Below are 24,412 nucleotides of genomic sequence, written 5' to 3'. Positions count from 1 at the left end.
GCAGTGGTGGAGCTCTGCCTCGTTCACGTGTCTCACGTGGCATGGTGGCGGCTGGCAGATCGGATCTCCTGGCGGCAGGTGGTGGCAGCGGCCATGCTGCAGCCGCTCAACCTCAGGTTTGACTTCGGATCGCGGTGGTGGTGGTCATCTCCTCCGTCAAAGGTGGTCGGCCTGAGGCGAGGTGGTCGAATCTCGAGATCCGTCATCTGGTCCCGGCGGCGAGTTGGGGAGACATAGTTGCCGGTGAAAACCGAGACGACGGGCGATGGCGGCGTTCTGCGCTGTACCTTGTTGAAGACATCGTCGTGTAACTACTGTCGACTCACTAGTGCTGCTCCGGGCAAAACCCTAGGATCTGGTCTTCCAGATCGGGCGATGGCGTCACTGCGGCGTCGTTTCTCTTTTGGAAGCATCGTTTGTGGAGCAGCGCTGGATGACAGAGGCAGGAGGTGGAGCGGCTTCGTCTTGCACAGAGCTTCGGTGGAGATGTCAAGTCATGCCTAGCTACGCTTTTTCATGCCTGTTCGGCAGGTGCTACGCACGACAGATCTTCCGGGGACTTCAAGCTGTGTCGGCTGGTCGTACTTTGCGGCATGGTGCTGCGGTGTACCGATGGCGACCACGACGTGCTGAGCAGTTTGCGCGTAGGGAGGTGGTGCCGTTCGGCGTCATGATGGCGTCGACAGAGGGCCGGACTGGTAAGGATGATGCAGATCTTTTTTCTGACGATAGGTTAGCGGTTTGATGATGATGGCGGCATCTAGAACGTGTGTGTATGTGATGCACGCTTTAGGTTTGCTGCACCGGTTGTAGATTCTGATACGTTTTGTGGATGGATCGGCGACGATACCGGTTTTAGATATGGGGAGTGGTGGCTTTTGGTGGTTTGATGTATGTTTTTATCAAATATTTGTTGAATATTAATAAAGATGGCTATATGCCTCGATTGATGCAGAGGCCGGATATTAACCTCCTTAAAATAAATCGGACGGCACTCACCTTATTCAGGCCGAACGTCAAAAAGACTGATGTCAGACATGTCGTCAGATATGTGTCATTTGGGTCCCTTTCTTTTTGGAGGTACGAGGGAGTTCTAGGAGACGTGCTGGACTTGCTCCAACGTACCGGAGTGGTAGTGACAAGTGACATATTTGCCGTCACTCCTGTGTCCTCGGTGCCATCGGTGCTAGCTAGCTAGCCAAGCCTCGACAAGCAAACATTCGTCGCCCTCATGCTCACGCCTCCGTCATCATCATCAACATAATAACGGACAAACACCATAGTGATATAACTGAAAATCTTGTAGTGACCTCGTCAATCTCGTCACCTCGACATCTCGACCATGCCGGCGCCGGCCAGGATGGCTGCAGGCGTTTGTCGCATTCAAAACCCTGCCTTCTTTTTAAGACACGGAGCTAACAGAACCAGCGACATCCCCAGACATTGCCAAACGCATCGGTATCGAACCATCTCTATTGTCATCAGCCATTCAGCCCCAGACGGGCAACAGGGGAATGGCTTGCCAGGGAGCACCAAACGGCCGGGCAAATGGCACCGTGGCCGCGGCTGACGACGTCGGGAGCGCCGCTAAGGCGCACTTCGTGTTCGTCCCGCTCATGTACCAGGGGCACGTGATCCCGGCGGTGGACACCGCGCTGCTGCTGGCCACCCACGGCGCGCTCGCCAGCGTCGTCGCCACACCAACCAACGCCGCGCGCATCCGCCCGACCGTCGACCTCGCGCGGCGGTCCGGCCTGCCGATCCGGCTTGTGGAGCTCCCGCTCGACTGCGCCGCCGAGGGCCTGCCCGAGGGAGCCGACGACGTCGACAAGATCCCGCTCGGCCTTGAGGTGAACTACTTCCGCGCCCTGACGCTCCTCGCGGAGCCGCTCGAGCGCCACCTCCGCGCGCACCCGCCGTACCCGACGTGCATCGTCTCCGACTTCTGCCACGCGTGGACCGTGCAGGTCGCGGCCAATCTCAAGGTCCCGCGGCTCTGCTTCTTCAGCATGTGTGCCTTCTGCGTCCTGTGCCAGCACAACGTCGAGAGGTACCACTCCTACGACGGCGTGGCCGATGACAACGAGCCGGTGGTCGTGCCGGGCGTGGAGAGGCGAATCGAGGTGACGAGGGCGCAAGCCCCCGGGTTCTTCCGGGCGCCCGGGTTCGAGAAGCTAGCTGACGAAGTCGAGTTGGCACTAGCAGAGTCCGATGGCGTCGTCATGAACTCCTTCCTGGAGATGGAGCCGGAGTACGTCGCTGGGTACGCGGCCGCCAGGAACATGAAGCTGTGGACCATCGGGCCGGTGTCGCTGTACCACCAGCACGCCGCGACGCTAGCAAAGAGAGGGAACACCACCACCGCCATTGACGCTGATGAGTGTCTCCGGTGGCTCGAAGGCAAGGAGCCCCGCACCGTCGTCTACGTCAGCTTCGGAAGCATCGTGCATGCCGACCCGAAGCAGACCGTCGAGCTCGGGTTCGGGCTTGAGGCGTCGGGGCACCCGTTCGTCTGGGTTCTGAAGAACCCCGACCAGTACGGCGAGGACGTGCGCGAGTTCCTGCGGGACCTCGAGGAGCGCGTGGCCGGCCGCGGGATGCTGATCAGAGGGTGGTCGCCACAGGTGCTTATTTTGAACCACGTGGCGGTGGGCGGCTTCGTGACGCACTGCGGGTGGAACTCGACGTTGGAGGCGATCACGGCCGGGCTGCCGGTGGTGACATGGCCGCACTTCTCGGACCAGTTTCTGAACGAGAAGCTGGCCGTGGAGGTGCTGGGAATCGGCGTCAGCGTTGGGATTAAGGAGCCGTTGCTGTGGGTAGCGAAGAAGGGGGTCGTGGTGGGGAGAGAGGTGGTGGAGGCGGCCGTCAGGAGCATTATGGACGGAGGAGGAGAGGGGGAGGAGAGGAGGAGGAAGGCGCTGGTGCTCTCGGAGAAGGCCAGGGCAGCCGTACAAGAGGGCGGGTCATCGCTTGGCAACCTGCTAGATCTCATCAAGCATTTCGAAGTGGACACGGGGGGTTGCATGATTGACTGATGAGCGTCGTCAGTCTCACAGAGCACTGCGCCAGAGAGTGCAGTTTCAAAAGATTGTTTTCTTTTTGCGGGTGCAGTTTCAGAAGATTATTGGGCAACCAAACCTTCCCTGATCCCCTTTCTTTCATCTTTGTTTCTAAAAATAAAGAGTATAATTTTGATCATATAAAATGGCCAGATTCCCTTTGGGGGGTGTGCTACGCATCGGTCGGCGGATCTTTCTAAAACATCCGCCGCTTAGCGAGCAGTCCGATTCGATGATGCGACGAGACACGTATCGTTCCCTCGCTTCTCAAGTTTTGTGCAACAAAACCATTGTTGCAAAGAGAAAGTAGTGGCTGCACCCACCTTCGATGCACCCACGAAGTGAACAGTAAATAAAAAAAATATCAAAAAATTCTGAAACTTTGTGGATGTGATTATGAGAAAATATTTTAGAAGCTTACAAAGTTTGGTCATCAAAAAATATGAATTGATCTCCATACAAAAGGAAATACAAATGATGCTCTGCACCCATATTATTGTTCACATGTTTTCAGCATAAACTTTTTTTTTGAAAGAGCTCCTCGAATGTCACCTAAAACATTTGTTCAAAATCATATCCACGAAGTTTCATATTTTTTAAAATGTTTTGCTAAGTTTTTGATTGTGCGTGCAAGGGGGGTGCAATGTGCTAATGCCTACTACACAACTTTTCTTCTTGTAGACTTTGTCGGGCCTCCAAGCACAGAGTTTTGTAGGACAGCAATAAATTTTCCTCAAGTGGATGACCTAAGGGTTATCAATCTATGAAATGTGTAGGATGAAGATGGTCTCTTTTAAACAAATCTGCAATAAAATACAAAGAATTTCTTGTGTCCCTAACACACTCAATACAGTTGTCAATTGTACAGATGCACTCAGAAGAGATGGTGATACAAGTGTAATATGGATGGTAGAAATATGATTTTGTAATCTGAAATAATAAAAACAACAAGGTAGTAAGTAACAAAACTGAGTAAAAACAATGTCTCGATGCTTAGAAACAAGGTCTAGGTTCATACTTTCACTAGTGCAATCTCTTAACAGTGCTAATATAATTGACCGATACACTCAACTACGGCTTTGACGAGGCCACCGACATGGACGAAGACGTCGATTACGATTCCGAAGCAGAACCACCCACGGCCGTACCCCATATAGGGAATTGGGCCGAAACGTCCATTTATGATGTCTACGTGATCGATACTCCGAAACACAAGTCTAAGGAGAAACCTAGTGAAAACACTAAGCGTCGCCGCCCTAAAAGGCGATCCAAGGGCCACAATGGAAGTAGGAGTACGACCAGCACCTTGGGCGCTGCCAATAATGGTGACGCCCCCGAGGCCGTGGAGAACCTGGGCGAGGACATTCAAGCCTCACCCGCCCCAGTTGAACGGGCATGCCGAAACGCCCGCAGAGGAAAACCTCGAGGACATGTCCACCTTCGACGATTGGCCGGACAAGAATTATATGCCGGAGTCCAAAGATGATGCAAGCCTCGGACCCGGAGACTTCGTCGTCCCCATAGATCCATCCGAGCAAGTGCGGTTTCAGCGACAACTAATCGCAAGCATGCGCAACATGAAAAAGAAGCAGCAAGAGTTGTATACTCATGAGAATGCGATCAATGACAAATGGATGGAAATCCTGGCGCTTGAAGTGGACCTCGAGACCTGAGGTGCGGCCCCCAAGTCGTTCCCGAAAAGGCGGCTGTTACTGACTTCGACGACGATTTTGAGTTGAGATAAATTATAGACAAACATTTTGCAGTCAACACCCTACATTTTGCAATGAGAACCCAAAGATTTTCATTTTCTTACAAAAATGACAAAATTTAGACAAGTCGGATGAATATTCGTTAGAAATTTTGGCAGCATAACAGGTGGAAAGAGATGCACACTTGTATAAAATTTCCAAACAACTACACTGAATCAAGATACCAAATCCGTGAGGGATGACTAACAATAATCAAACACTTGCAGCAAACAAGCTGGCTTTTCACCACAACTCCCAAAACAACAACACCACGAAGATCCAACTAAGCTCATGAGTCTATACATTGCTGGCTGACAATGTCATCCATCATAACAACCTCACCTCTTATTTGGCAAGGAACGTCCTTTTGAGTCTGCATCCATTGACGCGCCCCTCCTACAGATGAGGAGACAACACTTGTGTTACATACAAAATAGGCCCCAGCAGGCGCTCGCCCGAGCTTATCCAAACCACCATAAAACCATCACACATCCAGCAGCAGCCCAATTTCGACCAAGTGGCGCCACAAGCTCCATCCATCCGTCTTGTCACCCTCCGCGAGATCAAACTTCCTGGTGGACACGGCCTTTGATTTCTTTGTTGTCCTCGCCATCAAGTCAGGCACCTCCCTGGACCGAGAGAGACAAGGAATTATAGGAAAAGAAAAACATTAAGAGAACACAACTTATCTATTGCTATGATAGCATTTCATTCAATGCTTTAATACTTGGACCAACTAGAAAGTAAGTATAACAATGTAGATGGTAGGACAAATTTCTAAACAAGGACCAACTAGAGGTTTTGCCCAAAAAATCCCTGATTCCAACAAATTGCAGTCCGAATGAACAAAGCCCATACTCTCAAGGCCAAGAAAGAAAAAAAAAAGAACATATGTAGCGACCAGACCTCAAATGGTCTGTGCTGCTGTGCACCAGTGTCATCTCTGGATCAGTAATGCTGACACGCACAGTACAAATGGAGGATTTATAACAGAGTAGCAATCACACACTTATTACATCGAATATCTCCAAAGAGATTAAGTATGATAAATATGGCTTAAGGCCATCTAATACGATAACAGCGGAAGACTTGGAAGATAAGTGAGTCCATCAACTCCAGCGGCATCACTGAGTATAAGACCACGACCTAAGGCACCTTACTCGTCGTCTGAAAAGTCTGCAACATGAAACATTGCAGCCCGAAAACGGGTCAGCACATAGAATATGCTGGCAAAGTAACACATAGAGAGTAATGAACAGTAATAATGCTATACTACATGCATATATGGCTGGTGGAAAGCTCTATGGTTAAAGTTTATGCGAAAAGCCAATTTTTCCCTACTACAAAGTAATAAATTTTATTTAACTATCATGGTGGTTGTTAAACATTGAGAAGGTACCTCCAACTCAATCCCAATTAAGTGTCATCATTAACCCAACAAAATTAATTAAAAGTAACATGGTGATGAGATTCAAATGATAATCCAGGTACTAGATACTCAAGTTGTCCATAACCGGGGACACGGCTAACCATGATTAGTTTGTACACTCTGCAGAGGTTTGCGCACTTTTCCCCACAAGACTCGATCGCCTCCGTTTTATTTCTCGCACTGCATGGTGTTTGAGAAACGGATGACCGAGACACAGTCTTTCAGAAACAATCACTCTTTACTCTGGATGGACCGGTACACCTACTTTCCCCTACATCTGCTAGCCCACCTCTTCAAGAGATCATGTAACCTACTCAACTATGCTAGAGCCCATAATAGTTTGTGGCTGCACACGGAAGTTTCTAGCATGAACAATCTTATGATCCCTTTGAGCCTGGGTGGCGGACCTTATAAAATCAGACAACACTGGGTTCTCCAGGTGCCTCAATCCACCCAGATGTGATTTTTAGTTGCCACCTTAAGTTGAACCATTAATAAACATCTCACAACTGTCATGAATATCTCTCAAACCCAATCCACGTCTACGAGCATAGCATGGCAATAATAATAGCAACGTAGAAGTACCTCCCAAGGGTTTGAATAGAAAACAGGCAATAGGTACTACCTCAACTACTTCCCAGTTCCCACAATTTAATCAGATCCTAATCATGCAATTGTTTGAGGAATAGATCTAATGCAATAAAACTGGGTATGAAAAGTATGATCAAAGTGTTACTTGACTTGCTGATGATCCGCAAAACATAGCGATTCGAAGTAACAAGCGGCACACTCCGGGTACTCTATCGCAAACAAACAAGCATACAATCAGTACTCATCTAATGCACAGGTAAAACTCGAATGAAAGATCCAACCAGAAAGTTCAACTTAAGAACTCCGGTTTGCAAAAAGAATCAACTCGAAAGAAGCAACGAAAGTCAAACGGCGAAAGAAAGAAGCTTCGTTTACTAATCTGGATCTAGGTCAAATTTTACTGTAGCAAAAACTTGTTTGAGTAGGTTAAACGGAAAGAGAATTTCGAGACGAAACTCTAGGCGCTTGAATCGCCTGATTCCGATAAACGAGCGAGAAGTTAAACAGAAACGAAGATTCGATCAGAAATCGAATCTGAGATAATCGCAGAAAAATCCGACGAAAAAGAAAAACGGACGAACGGTTAAAGAACGGACGTTCGTTAACAGAGAAAAACCGACGAACGCGTTCGTTAAAATGAACGGTTCGGTGAACGTTCGCAAAATAATAAAACCAAAAAAAACCGATCTAGGGTTTTTTTTAAACAAAAACCGGCAAAAACGAGGCGAGGCAGCGAGGTACCTCGTCGGGGCGGGGGCTCCGACGGCTCGGGGCGAGGGGCGGCGAGGGCGCGGGGCTTGGGGCTCGGGGGAGGGCGAGGGGCGGTGGCAACCGGCGGCGGCGGGCAAGGCGGGCGGCGGCGAGATGAGGGAAGAGGGGGGGGGGTTTGCGGGGTATATAAAGGGGCGGCGCGAGGCTTGGAGGAGGGGGCAAGCTCCGGCGGGGCTCGGACTCCCGTGTCCATGGCGGACACGGCGGCGCGGCGGCGTCCCATGCGCGGAGAGGAGAGAGGCGCGGGGTGGGCCGGCGGCCTGGCGCGGCTGGGCTCGGCCCGGCGGGCGCGCGCGTTTTTTTTAAAACGTTCCGCGGAAACAAATTCGTAGAAAAATAAATAAAAGTCAGAAAAATATAAAATAAATTTTCCCCGTCTAGTTAGAAAGTCTAGAATAGGGTGAACATTTTTTTAACACAAAATAAATATTTTGAAAACATGCAATATTTTTAATGCAATAAAAATTGCAAATAAAATACAAATAAATTCCAATAAATGATTTTAACATTTTTCCTCCAGTATTTCAATTGTTTTGGAGAAGTCATATTTTCTCCTCTCGTTTATTTTTAAAATGAAATATTTTTCTGGAGGGAAAATAATTAAAACAAAAATCCTCGTCTTATTATTTGATGAAGATCAAATATGAAAATTCGAGAAAATCCCCAACTCTCTCCGAGGGTCCTTGAGTTGCTTAGGATTTATCGAGGATTTGTCAAAATGCAATAAAACATGATATGCAATGATGATCTATGTATAACATACCAAATTGAAAATTTGGGATGTTACAAACCTACCCCCCTTAAGATGAATCTCGCCCTCGAGATTTGGGTTGGCTAGAAAACAGGTGGGAGTGGTCCTTCCGTAGATCTTCCTCTCGCTCCAAGGTGGCTTCATCTTCCGTGTGGTGACTCCACTGAACTTTGCAAAACTTGATAACCTTGCTGCGGGTAACTCGGCTGGCATACTCAAGAATCTTAACTGGTTTCTCCTCATAGGTCAAATCACTTTCCAGCTGAATCGCTTCCAGTGGCACAGTATCTCTCAGTGGTATCTCAGCCATCTCTGCGTGGCACTTCTTCAACTGAGAAACGTGAAATACATCATGTACTCCAGAAAATCCTTCGGGCAATTCCAGCTTGTAAGCAACCTCTCCCATATGTTCCAACACTCTGTATGGTCCGATAAAACGGGGCGCTAACTTTCCCTTAACTCCAAAGCGCTTCACTCCTCGAAATGGTGATACTCGAAGATACACTCGGTCTCCGACTTCGTGAACTGTCTCCTTTTGTTTAGAATCAGCATAACTCTTCTGCCTGGACTGGGCTACCTTGAGCCTATCGCGAATCAACCTCACTTTCTGTTCAGACTCCTTAATCAAATCTGGTCCAAACAACTGACGGTCTCCAACTTCGTCCCATAACAACGGTGTTCTACACCTCCTTCCGTACAAGGCTTCGAAAGGGGCCATCTTCAAACTGGTCCGATAACTGTTGTTATAAGAAAACTCTGCATATGGCAAATTATCGTCCCAACTAGATCCATAATCTAGTGCACATGCTCTCAACAGGTCCTCCAAAATCTGGTTGACTCTCTCGGTTTGTCCATCTGTCTGCGGGTGAAAAGCTGTACTGAATTCCAGCCTGGTTCCCAATGTTTCATGTAACTGCTTCCAAAACTTCGAGGTAAATTGGGTTCCTCTGTCTGATACAATGGTCCTCGGAACTCCATGCAAACATACGATCCTGGTCATGTATATCTTTGCCAACTTAGCACTGGTGTAAGTGGTCTTCACTGGAATGAAATGAGCCACTTTCGTCAAACGGTCGACTACAACCCATATCGAGTCATAGCCTGAACGAGTCCTGGGTAATCTTGTGATAAAATCCATGCCTATTTTATCCCACTTCCATTCGGGTATCGGCAATGGTTGTAGCAATCCTGCTGGCTTCTGATGCTCTGCCTTCACTCTCTGACACACATCACAAACTGCTACATATTCTGCAATATCCTTCTTCATTCCGGTCCACCAGAAAGTATACTTCAAATCCAAATACATCTTGGTATTCCCTGGGTGAATCGAGTACGGTGAATCATGGGCTTCTTGCAAAATCAACTTCCTGATCTCCGGATCATTTGGCACATATACGCGGTCTTCAAACCATAAGGTATCGTGCTCATCCTCACGAAATCCCTTGGCTTTTCCTTTGCTCATCTTCTCCTTTATCTCTTCAATCTCCTTGTCTGTCTTCTGGGCTTCTCTGATCCTTTCCATCAAGGTAGACTGAATCTCCAATGTCGCTAAATAGCCCCTTAGGACTATCTCCATACATAGCTCGCGAAGGTCCTCGGCTAACTCATGAGGTAAATCTCCTGTCATGAGGGTGTTGACATGACTCTTGCGGCTCAACGCGTCTGCTACTACGTTAGCCTTTCCAGGGTGATAATGCAATCTCATATCATAGTCTTTAATGAGCTCCAACCATCTCCTCTGTCTGAGATTTAACTCCTTCTGCGTGAAAATATACTTCAAACTCTTGTGATCTGTATACACCTCACAATGGTTTCCAATGAGAAAATGTCTCCATGTCTTCAATGCATGCACCACGGCTGCTAATTCCAAATCATGCGTAGCATAATTCTTCTCATGAGGTTTAAGTTGTCGTGAAGCATATGACACAACTCTTCCTTCCTGCATAAGCACTGCTCCAAGTCCTCGACGAGAAGCGTCGCAATAAACTTCATAGTCCTTGCGTTGATCTGGCAGAATCAACACTGGTGAGGTAACCAATCGTTTCTTCAACTCCTGGAAACTAGCTTCACATTCCTCAGTCCAATTGAATTTGGTGTCCTTCTTCAATAGCTCAGTCATGGGCTTAGCAATCCTTGAGAAATTCTCGATGAATCTCCGGTAGTATCCTGCAAGTCCAAGAAAACTCCGGATTTCTCCAACTGTCGTGGGTGATTCCCAACTTGTCACTGTGTCAACCTTGGCAGGGTCTACTGCTATTCCTTCTCCAGAAATAACATGTCCAAGGAATCCAACTTCCTTCAGCCAAAATTCACACTTGCTGAACTTGGCATATAACTGATGTTCTCTGAGCTTCTCAAGTACCAATCGTAAATGCTCCTCATGCTCTTCCTCGTTCTTGGAAAAGATTAAAATATCATCAATGAACACCACGACGAACTTATCCAAAAACTCCATAAACACTTTGTTCATCAGGTTCATGAAATAGGCAGGTGCGTTAGTCAGACCAAATGACATAACGGTATACTCATACAATCCATATCTGGTGGTAAAAGCCGTCTTAGGTATATCCTGCTCTCGAATCTTTAACTGATGGTATCCTGATCGTAGATCGATCTTGGAGAATACTTTAGCTCCTTGTAGGCGGTCAAACAAATCATTGATCATCGGCAGTGGATACTTGTTTTTGATGGTCACTTCATTCAATCCTCGGTAATCAACAACCATCCTCAGCGATCCATCCTTCTTCTCCACTAGAAGTACTGGTGATCCCCAAGGTGACGAACTTGGGCGAATATAGCCTTTATCCAGTAACTCCTTGATCTGCTTCTTAATTTCCTCCAAATCCTTTGCTGGCATCCTGTACGGTCTCTTAGATATTGGCCCTGTTCCTGGCAAAAGTTCAATCAAGAACTCAATGTCTCTATCTGGTGGCATGCCTGGCAACTCTTCTGGAAATACATCCGGATAATCCTTCACCACTGGTACTTCCTCCTGTACAACTCCTGATAAGGAATTTACTTGAGTCCTCTTCGGCATATGCCGGGATACATACTTGATCCTTTTTCCTTCCGGGGTGGTAAGCAAAATCGTCTTGCTGGCGCAATCGATGTTTCCTCCATACAACGATAGCCAATCCATTCCCAAAATCACATCCAAACCTTGCGATTCCAAAACAATGAGGTCTGAGGGGAAAACATGCCTTCCAATGGCCAATGGTATCTGAAAACATCCTTGGGTTGCCATATACTCTGCTCCTGGCGAGGTTACTAACATAGGGGTTTTGAGAACTTGGGTGGACATCTTAAACTTATTCACGAATCCCCTTGATATGTATGAATGCGATGCACCAGTATCGAAAAGAACGGTTGCAGTAAATGACTTAACCAAAAACTTACCTATTACTGCATCAGGCTGAGCTTCAACCTCCTCCACGCTCACGTGGTTCACATGTCCTTTGTTGAACGGGTTCGGCTTCTTCCCAGAGCTTCCATTGCCATTTCCATTTTGGGCTTCAGGACAATCAGTTGCATAATGTCCAGTCTTCTGGCACTTGAAACAAGTAATGTGACTTAGATCCCTTGGTTGGGGTAGATGGGTTGGTGCGGTTCTGTCCGTTGCCTCCTCCATTCCCATTACCATTCTTGGAGCCATTATGGTTGTGCGAACTACCTCCTCCATGGGTATGCTGAAACTGTCCTCCCGGTTTCGGGGCAAATCGCGGCTTCTGCTGAGCTCCAGAATTGTACTTCCCTTGTCCATACTTCCTCTTGCGGTTTTCAATCTGCTGTTGCTTCCCTTCAATCATGAGAGCTCTATCTACCAGCTCCTGGTAGTTGTTGAAGGTTGCTACCATCAACTGCATACTCAGTTCATCATTCAGCCCTTCAAAAAATTTCTCCTGCTTGGCAGCATCTGTAGCAACGTCATCTGGTGCATAACGTGCTAACTTACTGAAATCCTCCACATACTGGCCTACGGTGCGTCCTCCTTGGCGTAGGTTGCGCAACTCACGCTTCTTCATAGCCATAGCTCCTGCTGAAACATGAGTTGTACGGAAAGCTTGATGAAACTGGTCCCATGTGACAGTGTCAATAGGGTGCGTGGCTGTATAATTCTCCCACCATGATGTTGCGGGTCCATCAAGCTTATGTGCGGCAAAACGCACTCTTTCCGCATCTGTGCATCCTGCAGTGGTCAACTCCCTTCCAACTTTGCGGAGCCAATCATCTGCAACAATCGGCTCGGTGCTACTGGAAAACACCGGCGGGTTTAGCCTTAAGAAACGGGCTAAGTGATCAACAGGTGGTGGTGGCGGTGGGTTGTTGTTGTTGTTGTTGCCTTGGTTCTGCACTAACACTTGCATCAGGGCATTCTGTTGCTGAATTAATTGGGTGATCTCTGGCGGAAAAACAAATCCGGTGTCGCGTCTCGGAGGAATCTGATAGGTTTAGAAAAGATGAGAGTTAAGAATAGAATGAGGTCTAGAGGGAAAACACTACCCATATGCTCATGTGACAAATTCAATCAATATCACTCAATCAATCCAAACAAGGCAAAACAATCGATCTAACTAGCGTTACAAAGTGCTTGAACTATACTATTAAATGGGGGAAAACTACTACTGATATGGTGGTCTACTAGAAATTCTGATCCGTTGAAGACTCCATGATGTCTGCTCCAGCTTCGTCAACCCAGTCATCTTCACTTGGTTCCGAGCCGGTGTCGTCGATGATGATGTAGTTATCCGGACAAGTGCATTCGTCGACTTCTGCTTTTGGCACTGGATTTCCCATGAATACTCCAATCTTCTTCTCCAGGTCGTCATTCTTCCCTACTAGTGCGATGATTTCCTCCATATAATCCTCACGTGTAGCCTTGAGTTCTTCCTCCAGCTCCTTGATCTTGGTTAATGCCTTCTTTAGTTCTTCCTTGTCCGTGCACATCTGGTTCTCCTGGCGACGAATATGTTGATTTTGCTCCTGGATGAAAGCTGCAATAGATCCATCCTTCTTGGTTCTGATCATCTCCCATTGCGCGTCTCGGCGTCCACAAATTTGGTAAATTGTATCCTTAAGCTCCTGGTGGTAGACTTCTCCAATACGTCCCATGGCGATGTGTGCGGCCATGCTCTTCCCTAAACTCCAGGTTGGTGCTTCGAAAACCAATCTTATGGCACAGAACATCCTTCCTGGAATGAGAACTTGAATCTTCCAGCTCTCCTCTTCGGGTAATGTGGCGTTGTAGGTTCCGGTGATGCTTGGTATTCCTATGTTCAAATACTTAGTGACTTCCTTCAAGTGTCGACCAAAAGGCGTGCCTTCATCTGGTTGCATGAACTTGCTCCTTGCATCCGCCATTCCTAGAAGAGTAGAAAAAGGAGAGGGGTCAGAAATGAGAAGAGAGAAGCTTTCTAGGGCTTAAGCTTAGTGGTCGTGTGCTACAGTCAGCGTGTGCTCTGATACCAACTTTGTAGCGACCAGACCTCAAATGGTCTGTGCTGCTGTGCACCAGTGTCATCCCTGGATCAGTAATGCTGACACGCACAGTACAAATGGAGGATTTATAACAGAGTAGCAATCACACACTTATTACATCGAATATCTCCAAAGAGATTAAGTATGATAAATATGGCTTAAGGCCATCTAATACGATAACAGCGGAAGACTTGGAAGATAAGTGAGTCCATCAACTCCAGCGGCATCACTGAGTATAAGACCACGACCTAAGGCACCTTACTCGTCGTCTGAAAAGTCTGCAACATGAAACGTTGCAGCCCGAAAACGGGTCAGCACATAGAATATGCTGGCAAAGTAACACATAGAGAGTAATGAACAGTAATAATGCTATACTACATGCATATATGGCTGGTGGAAAGCTCTATGGTTAAAGTTTATGTGAAAAGCCAATTTTTCCCTACTACAAAGGAATAAATTTTATTTAACTATCATGGTGGTTGTTAAACATTGAGAAGGTACCTCCAACTCAATCCCAATTAAGTGTCATCATTAACCCAACAAAATTAATTAAAAGTAACATGGTGATGAGATTCAAATGATAATCCAGGTACTAGATACTCAAGTTGTCCATAACCGGGGACACGGCTAACCATGATTAGTTTGTACACTCTGCAGAGGTTTGCGCACTTTTCCCCACAAGACTTGATCGCCTCCGTTTTATTTCTCGCACTGCATGGTGTTTGAGAAACGGATGACCGAGACACAGTCTTTCAGAAACAATCACTCTTTACTCTGGATGGACCCGTACACCTACTTTCCCCTACATCTGCTAGCCCACCTCTTCAAGAGATCATGTAACCTACTCAACTATGCTAGAGCCCATAATAGCTTGTGGCCGCACACGGAAGTTTCTAGCATGAACAATCTTATGATCCCTTTGAGCCTGGGTGGCGGACCTTATAAAATCAGACAACACTGGGTTCTCCAGGTGCCTCAATCCACCCAGATGTGATTTTTAGTTGCCACCTTAAGTTGAACCATTAATAAACATCTCACATCTGTCATGAATATCTCTCAAACCCAATCCACGTCTACGAGCATAGCATGGCAATAACAATAGCAACGTAGAAGTAACTCCTAAGGGTTTGAATAGAAAACAGGCAATAGGTACTACCTCAACTACTTCCCAGTTCCCACAATTTAATCAGATCCTAATCATGCAATTGTTTGAGGAATAGATCTAATGCAATAAAACTGGGTATGAAAAGTATGATCAAAGTGTTACTTGCCTTGCTGATGATCCGCAAAACCTAGCGATTCGAAGTAACAAGCGGCACACTCCGGGTACTCTATCGCAAACAAACAAGTATACAATCTGTACTCATCTCATGCACAGGTAAAACTCGAATGAAAGATCCAACCAGAAAGTTAAACTTAAGAACTCCGGTTTGCAAAAAGAATCAACTCGAAAGAAGCAACGAAAGTCAAACGGCGAAAGAAAGAAGCTTCGTTTACTAATCTGGATCTAGGTCAAATTTTACTGTAGCAAAAACTTGTTTGAGTAGGTTAAACGGAAAGAGAATTTCGAGACGAAACTCTAGGCGCTTGAATCGCCTGATTCCGATAAACGAGCGAGAAGTTAAACAGAAACGAAGATTCGATCAGAAATCGAATCTGAGATAATCGCAGAAAAATCCGACGAAAAAGAAAAACGGACGAACGGTTAAAGAACGGACGTTCGTTAACAGAGAAAAACCGACGAACGCGTTCGTTAAAACGAACGGTTCGGTGAACGTTCGCAAAATAATAAAACCAAAAAAAACCGATCTAGGGTTTTTTTTAACAAAAACCGGCAAAAACGAGGCGAGGCAGCGAGGTACCTCGTCGGGGCGGGGGCTCCGGCGGCTCGGGGCGAGGGCGGCGAGGGCGCGGGGCTTGGGGCTCGGGGGAGGGCGAGGGGCGGCGAGGGGCGGCGGCAACCGGCGGCGGCGGCGGCGGGCAAGGCGGGCGGCGGCGAGATGAGGGAAGAGGGGGGGGGGGGTTTGCGGGGTATATATAGGGGGGGCGCGAGGCTTGGAGGAGGGGACAAGCTCCGGTGGGGCTCGGACTCCCGTGTCCACGGCGGCGCGGCGGCGTCCCGTGCGCGGAGAGGAGAGAGGCGCGGGGTGGGCCGGCGGCCTGGCGCGGCTGGGCTCGGCCCGGCGGGCGCGCGCGTTTTTTTTAAACGTTCCGCGTAAACAAATTCGTAGAAAAATAAATAAAAGTCAGAAAAATATAAAATAAATTTTCCCCGTCTAGTTAAAAAGTCTAGAATAGGGTGAACATTTTTTAACACAAAATAAATATTTTGAAAACATGCAATATTTTTAATGCAATAAAAATTGCAAATAAAATCCAAATAAATTCCAATAAATGATTTTAACATTTTTCCTCCAGTATTTTAATTGTTTTGGAGAAGTCATATTTTCTCCTCTCGTTTATTTTTAAAATGAAATATTTTTCCGGAGAGAAAATAATTGAAACCAAAATCCTCGTCTTATTATTTGATGAAGATCAAATATGAAAATTCGAGAAAATCCCCAACTCTCTCCGAGGGTCCTTGAGTTGCTTAGGATTTATCGAGGATTTGTCAAAATGCAATAAAACATGATATGCAATGATGATCTATGTATAACATACCAAATTGAAAATTTGGGATGTTACAACATGTATGAACAACTTTGATTTAGCATGCACCAAAAATCCACACTATGGAAGTAGCATAAGAGGCTCACCAGATCTTAAATATCCACTGAACTATAACTAGTCCATCCTTGGAGGAATCAGAACAACTCTTTTACTCAGAGAGCCCTTATAAGTAGAATGGCAAATAATGTTAGAGCATGTCGAACAGATAAGCTCACACAGGAACTAGAAAACAAGGTGAGGTTCCCAACAGCCTAGTATTGTCAGTACTACACGCCATGTTTTGATAGCAAAGTCTCGACCAAATTCACTAGCATAACAATGGTATAACTGAAATATCACAAGGGAAGAATAAGAAAGCATGCAAAATGTACATAGCTGAGAGCAATGCACTCATTTTTCTTTGTACTCGGACAATTTTCTAACTAATGTTTGTGTGCTTGAGTGAGTTCATCCTCTCCTGTATATATCAACAAGGGGGGTTCCTATAGGCCAACTTATTTTAGAAATAGAGCAGAACAAGTATGATTCATTTCAGAAATCCATTAATTTATTCATGCACTCAAAATTTAGGGCATACTGAGACCGGGAGAGAAAAATGTTTGCTTTCACTATGTAAGTACGTATAAATGCAAACGTATGCATTTTTCAGCTGTTGAGGTTGGTAGCACACATAAACATTTGCCATACCAAGAACCAATACCAAAGGCAAAGCATAACATGGCAGCAAATATACAAGCTATTTATTGCCCAGGGAGCATGTCAACATATACTGATTGACCTGGCAAACATTATACTTTCCCTACAAAAAAAGTCGACATGAATGCATGCTCAACACCATCTAAATTTGCTCATCCTACTGCACAATCACGTATGCATTGGAAATAGAAGAAGGGACCATGCATCTGCATCTAGTTTGAGCACATGTTCTCCCCAATAAGAAATAAATCGTATGGTAAACGGAAAATATTCGGATGTGGGTGGACCAAAGAAACAATAAAACATCTCAAGTGCCTATCTATGCTTGCCCCTGTCATGTTTTACCTTTCAACCTCTAAACAAGTTGAACACCCAGCTTTCTTTTCCTCCTCTTTCCGCAAATTGTCATACTTCCTGCAAGATCAACAACATAAGGACATATGAGCATATTGTATTGCGCAAACATATATAAGACAACACAATCTCTCTGCCTATAGACCATACAAGTGAAATGGCAAAAAGCAAAACATGCTACTAACTGACATTGTTAACCAATAGCAAACATAGAGAAACTTCACAGTCAATCTCTAAGCCTAAACAGTAGCAATTCCCATGATATCCAGTAAAGGAGCATAACAGTGACTCCTGGGAGCAACCCAAAGACAACTAGGCATCATCCAGCAGCCTAGAATTCACATGATATCTAGTAAACATGAGCATAATTATGTACTGCTTACAATCAATATATCTGACGCATACATAAAGCATCCTTTTATACTAAAACAAAAGGTCCTCTTCTAGGCCTCAAGTATAGTGCATGAAATTGAGAAAGACGGTTAAATAAGTGAGAAAAGGAAATGATGTGAGTAAGTATGATTAGAGAACTTAGCAAGACAGTTAATCTCCAGAAAATCAGCCTCTACTAGACCTCAAATATGGTGAGTGAAACTGAGCAACACAATTAAATATTAAGCGACAAAATGGGAATATACTACTCATGGACCCGATGTGCACCGTCTCGAACTTCTGCCACCCGTGGACCATGCAGGTTGCGGCCAATCTCAAGGTCCCACAGCTCTGCTTCTTCAGCATGTGCGCCTTCTGCGTTCTGTGCCAGCACAACGTCGAGAGGTACAACTCCTACAACGGCGTGGCCGACGACAACGAGCCGGTGGTTGTGCTGGGCATGGAGAGGCGAATCGAGGTGATGAGGGCGCAAGCCCCCGGGTTCTTTCGGGGGGCCGGGTTCGAGAAGCTAGCCGATGAAATCGAGCTAGCGCTAGTAGAGTCCGGTGAAGTCGTCATGAACTCCTTCCTAGAGATGGATCTGGAGTACGTCGCTGGGTATGCGGCTGCCAGGAACATGAAGCCGTGGACCATGGGACCGGTGTCGTTGTACCACCAGCACGCCGAGACACTAGGAAAGAGTGGGAACACCACCACCGCCATTAACGCCGATGAGTCTCTCCGGTGGCTCGAAGGCAAGGAGCCCAACACTGTCGTGTACGTCAGCTTCGGGAGCATCATGCATGCGGACCCGAAGCAGGGTCGCTGAGCTCGGGCTCAGGCTCAAGGTGTCGGGCCACCCGTTCGTCTGTGTTCTGGAGAACCCCGACCAGTACGGCGAGGATGTGTGTGAGTTCATGCGGGACCTCAAGGAGTGCGTCGATAGGCGTGGGATGCTGATCAAAGGGTGGTCACCGCATGTGCTTATCCTGAACCACGCGGTCGCGGGCGGCTTCATGATGCACCGTGGGTGGAACTCAATGCTGGAGGCGATCGCGGCAGGGCTGCCGGTAGTGACATGGCCGCACTTCTCGGACCATTTCTTGAACGAGAAGCTGGCCGTGGAGGTGCTCAGAATCAGCGGGAGTGTTGGGATTAAGGAGCTGTTGCTGTGGGTGGCAAAGAAGGGGGTCGTGGTGGGGAGAGAGGTGGTGGAGGCAGTCGTCAGGAGCATCATGGATGGAGGAGGAGAGGGAGAGGAGGAGGAAGGCGCTGGTGCTCTCGGAGAAGGAGAGGCGACCGTGCAGAAGGGCGGGTTATCGCTTGGCAACCTGCTGGATCTGATCAAGCATTTCGAGGTGGAAGCGGGAGGTTGCACGACAAAATGATGAGCGGCATCGGTCTCTCTCGAACAGGCTTTCACCTTGTGTCGTGGTTTTGTCACGGCAGATGTCCAAGAGAAAGGACTTAGTCGTGGAGCCATCGCGACGGGTTAGCTTAAAGGGGTTAAAGCGGACAAGGGACGCAGAGAGTTTATACTGGTTCGGCCCCTTGCGGTGAAGGTAAAGGACTAATCCAGTTGTTGTGGAATTGCTAGCGTTTTGATGACCAGGGAGCGAATATGCTTTGCCTGAGTCTTGAATTGTTGTCTGTTGTCCCTAAACCGCCGCCGGGTCGTCCCCTTATATACATAGGTTGACGCCCGTCAGTTTACAGAATCCAGAGGCCGGCTCATCAACGTGTCCGGCTTGGTCTCTATTCTTTCTATCTTACAACACAAGTTTACATATCAATGTTGGTTTATGTCTACAGGCCTTGAACCGGCTTTGGGCCCTGGCCTTCATAAAGCGTCACCGTCTATGTCTTCATGGGCTTCAGATACAGTGAACCGTTATGAGGTTAACCCGGCCTCTCCTGGCCGGTTTACGCCCAGTAGTAATATCCCGAACACCTTGCTTTATAGATAAAGCAACATAACAAAGTACACGACTGAATGATACATTGTGGTAAGGAGGCCCCTGTTACAAAGCTATGTTGACCGCCGGTCTCACAAAGCACTGCGACAGATAGCATCGTTTGTTCAGTTTTAGAAGATCATTTTTTGTGGGTGCAGATTCAGAAGAAGATTATTGGGCAACCAAACCTTTCCCCAATCCCTTTTTTCCTCTTTGTTTCTGAAAGGAAAGAGTATGATTTTGATGATGTAAAAGGATCTTCAACCTGGCATCGCGAGTCCGTGCTCCCTGTGCTGCAACCGCCATTCTCTCCTCATGGTCCCTGAGTTCGCGTGACCGGGCATTGTACCAGGAGCGCAATTCCTTAACCTTGTCCTTCAGTTGCTGGGTGGCCGAATCACAGGCTTTGTGATCGTCCTGGATCACTTGCCGCTTCTGGTCGTACCTCTCTTGTACTTCCTTAAGCCCGGCAGCTACTATCTCCAGAAAAGCCAATTCCTTGGAACTATCACCGAGGTCACTCGCTTCCTAGGTCTTCTGGGTCAAAGGAGCCAGTATGCGGTAGATCTCTTCATCAAAATTCTCCCTAGCAAGGGCTGACGAGCTGGGGGCTGTCGGTACTGGGTGAGCTACAACCATCGCCAAGCTGCTTGCTGGGAGAGTCACTGATGTCTACTACACAACTTGTTCTTATAGACTCGTGTTGTGCCTCCAAGCGCAAAGTTTTGTAGGACAATAGCAAATTTCCCTCAAGTGGATGACCTAAGATTTATTAATCCATGGGAGGCGTAGGATGAAGATGGTCTCTCTCAAACAACCCTGCAAGCAAATAATAAAAAGTCTCTTGTGTCCCCAACACACCAAATACAATCGTAATTTGTATAGGTGCACTAGTTCGGCGAAGAGATGGTGATACAAGCGTAGTAATGATAGTAGATATTGATTTTTGTAATATGAATAATAAAAAATAGCAACGTAACGAGTAACAAAAGTGAGCACAAACGGTGTTGCAATGATCGAAAATGAGGCCTAGGGTCCGTACTTTCGTTAGTGCAATCTTTCAACAATGCTAATATAATGGGATCACATAACCATTCCTCAACATGCGATGAAGAATCACTCCAAAGTTCCTACCTAGCGTAAAACATAAGAATAAATTGTTGTAGCTATTCTTTCTGATCGATCTATCCAAGAGTTCGTACTAAAATAACACCAAGTTATTCTTTCCGATCGATCTATCAAGAGTTCATACTAAAATAACACAAGTTATTATTTTTGATCGATCTATCAAGAGTTCGTACTAAAATAACACCAAAATAAATTCAGATTCATAATACTCAATCCAACACAAAGAACCCCAAAGTGTGCCCCAAGATTTCTACTAGAGAAACAAAAGACGAGAACGTGCATCAACCCCTATATATGCATAGATTACTCCAATGTCACCTCGGGAATCCGCGAGTTGAGTGCCAAAACATATCTCAAGTGAATCAATATAATACCCCATTGTCACCACGGGTATTCATATGCAGGACATATATCAAGTGCTCTCAAATCCATAAAAGTATTCAATCCGATAAAATGAATTCTCAAAGGGAAAACTTAATTCATCACAACAAGATATAGAGCGAGAAACACCATATGATCCAACTATATTAACAAAGCACGCGATACATCAAGATTGTGCCATCTCAAGAACATGAGAGAGAGAGAGAGATAGATAGATTAAACACATAGCTACTGGTAAAAACCCTCAGCCCCAAGGGTGGACTACTCCTTCCTCATCTTGGTGGCCGCCGGGATGATGAAGATGGCCACCGGTGATGATTTCCCCCTCCGGCGGAGTGCCGGAACGGGGTCTAGATTTGTTTTTCGTGTCTACAGAGGCTTGCGGTGGCGGAACTTCTGATCTAGGGTTATTTCTGATGGTTTCTCTATTTATAGGATTTTTTGGCGTTGGTTTCACGCTAAGATGGGCCTCGAGGAGAGCACAACCCACCGGGGGCGCCTGGGCCCCCTGGCGCGCCCTGATGTCTTGTGCCCTACTCCTTCATGTTCTGGTCCTTCCACGAAGCTTCGGGGGTCTCTTTTGTTCTGGACCCCTGAAGCTTCGTGGAAGGACCAGAACATGAAGGAGTAGGGCACAAGACATCAGGGCGCGCTAGGGGGCCCAGGCGCCCCCCGGTGGGTTGTGCTCTCCTCAAGGCCCATCTTAGCGTGAAACCAACACCAAAAAATCCTATAAATAGAGAAACCATCAGAAATAACCCTAGATCAGAAGTTCCGCCACCGCAAGCCTCTGTAACTATGAAAATCCAATCTAGACCCCGTTCCGGCACTCTGCCGGAGGGGGAAATCATCACCGGTGGCCATCTTCATCATCTCGGCGGCCACCAAGATGAGGAAGGAGTAGTCCACCCTCGGGCTGAGGGTTTTTACCAGTAGCTATGTGTTTAATCTCTCTCTCTCTCTCTCGTGTTCTTGAGATGGCACAATCTTGATGTATCGCGGGCTTTGTTAATATAGTTGGATCATATGGTGTTTCTCGCTCTATATCTTGTTGTGATGAATTAAGTTTTCCCTTTGAGATTTCGTTTTATCGGATTGAATACTTTTATGGATTTGAGAGCACTTGATATATGTCCTGCATATGAATACCCGTGGTGACAATGGGGTATTATATTGATTCACTTGAGATATGTTTTGGCACTCAACTCGCGGATTCCTTATCATTCTCTACTTATCATTCTACGTTCTCCCTACCTTATCAAATTCCCTACGTTGTCCCTACCTTATCATTCTCTACTGTAGAGAATTTTTGCAACAGCGATAAACTTTCTGTTTTGAAACGGCAACTCATATACTTGCAAAATAAGCATGGCAAAGGCTATACTTGACATTTTTATTGAAGTAAAATATGCAAAATATTATTATAGATATCAGCAAGCAAATCAAAACAAAATAAAATGTTGCTCCAAGCAAAACTCATATCATGTGACGAATGAAAATATAGCCCCAAGTAAGATTACCGATAATGTTGGAGACGAAAGAGGGGATGCCTTCCGGGGCATCCCCAAGCTTAGTTGCTTGGATATTCCTTGAATATTAACTTGGGGTGCCTTGGGAATCCTCAAGCTTAGGATCTTTTCACTCCTTATTCTCCTCGTATCGATATCTCACCCAAAACTTGAAAACTTCAACCACACAAAACTTAACGGAACTTCGTGAGATAGGTTAGTATGATAAAACAAATCATTCACTTTGGTATTGTCAAAGACAAGATTCATAATTGTTCTCACATAATGCCTAATGTATCATATCATTTCCATAATTTATATTGAGCAATATAAGCCATAGAAACTAGAAAACAAGCAAACTATGAATTGAAAACAGAATCTGTCAAAAACAGAACAGTCTGTAGTAATCTGTACTCCAACCATACTTCTGCTACTCCAAAAATTCTGAAAAATTAGGACAACGTAGGGAGTTTGTATATCTATCACCTATAGAAAATTCAGATCTAAATCACGTTTCAGTGAATTTTTAAAATTCCTGGACTGAGCGAAAACGTTTCTGTTTTTGCACAGAATCAAGTCAACTATCATCCACACTATCCCAAATGCTTTACTTGGCACTTTATTGAAACAAAATCAATAAAACATGATTACTATAGTAGCATAATCATGTGAACATACAAAAGCAGTAGGTAAAAGTGTTGGGTTGTCCCTCAACAAGCGCTTTTCTTTAATGCCTTTTAGCTAGGCATGATGGTTTCAATGATGCTCGCATAAAAGATAAGAATTAAAACATAACGAGAGCATCATGAAACACATGGTAAACACATTTAAGCCTAACCCACTTCCTATGCATAGGAATTTTGCAAACAAACAACTTATGGGAACAAGAATCAACTATCATAGGAAGGCAAAACAAGTGCAACCTCAATACTTTCAACATAAAGAGAGGAAACTTGATACTAGTGAGAAGCCTACAAGCATATGTTCCTCTCTCATAATAATTTTTAGTAGCATCATGAATGAATTCAACAATATAACTATCACATAATGCATACTTTTCATGATCCACAAGCATAGAAATTTTATTACTCTCCACATAAGCAAATTTATTCTCATGAATAGTAGTGGGAGCAAACTCAACAAAATAACTATCATGATGACAAGTTTCATGGTTATCATTATTCAATATAGCATACATGTCATCACCATAATCATCATAGATAGGAGGCTGATACGTTTCCAACGTATCTATAATTTATGAAGTATTCATACCATGTTTACAATAGTTTTATATGATTTTGGCATGATTTGATTAGAACTAACCCGGACTGACGCTGTTTTCAGTAGAACTACCGTGGTGTTGTTTTTGTGCAGAAATAAAAGTTCTCAGAATGCGATGAAAATCAACGGAGAATTTTTCTCGAAAATATAAAAAATACTGGAACAAAAATCTACCGGAGGGGAGTCCCGTGGGCCCCACGAGGGTGGGGGCGCGCCCCCCTATCTCGTGGCCGCCTC

The 24,412-nt window shown here is 45.9% G+C and overlaps 2 protein-coding genes across 2 annotated transcripts; both read left to right on the top strand.

The window, feature by feature from the left end:
- Nucleotides 1–1,462: 1,462 nt before the first annotated feature.
- On the top strand, nt 1,463–3,208 carry LOC109778824 (UDP-glycosyltransferase 73C6-like). Its single transcript, XM_020337413.4, has one exon. The coding sequence runs from the start codon at nt 1,515–1,517 to the stop codon at nt 3,036–3,038; it is 1,524 nt and encodes a 507-aa protein (XP_020193002.1). The 5' UTR covers nt 1,463–1,514; the 3' UTR covers nt 3,039–3,208.
- Nucleotides 3,209–18,092: 14,884 nt separating this feature from the next.
- LOC109776573 (UDP-glycosyltransferase 73D1-like) lies at nt 18,093–20,203 on the top strand. The gene is made up of 5 exons (XM_073502794.1): nt 18,093–18,666; nt 18,743–19,280; nt 19,338–19,413; nt 19,735–19,820; nt 20,036–20,203. Exons 1-5 carry the CDS (start codon nt 18,194–18,196, stop codon nt 20,201–20,203), a joined length of 1,341 nt encoding a protein of 446 aa, XP_073358895.1. The 5' UTR covers nt 18,093–18,193.
- The last annotated feature ends 4,209 nt before the right edge of the window (nt 20,204–24,412 follow it).

The sequence above is a fragment of the Aegilops tauschii genome, chromosome 7 (genome assembly GCF_002575655.3).
Source record: "Aegilops tauschii subsp. strangulata cultivar AL8/78 chromosome 7, Aet v6.0, whole genome shotgun sequence".
Taxonomy (NCBI): Eukaryota; Viridiplantae; Streptophyta; class Magnoliopsida; order Poales; family Poaceae; genus Aegilops; species Aegilops tauschii.
Note: the sequence above shows the minus strand (reverse complement) of the source record. Positions and strands in the feature narration are given on the sequence as shown.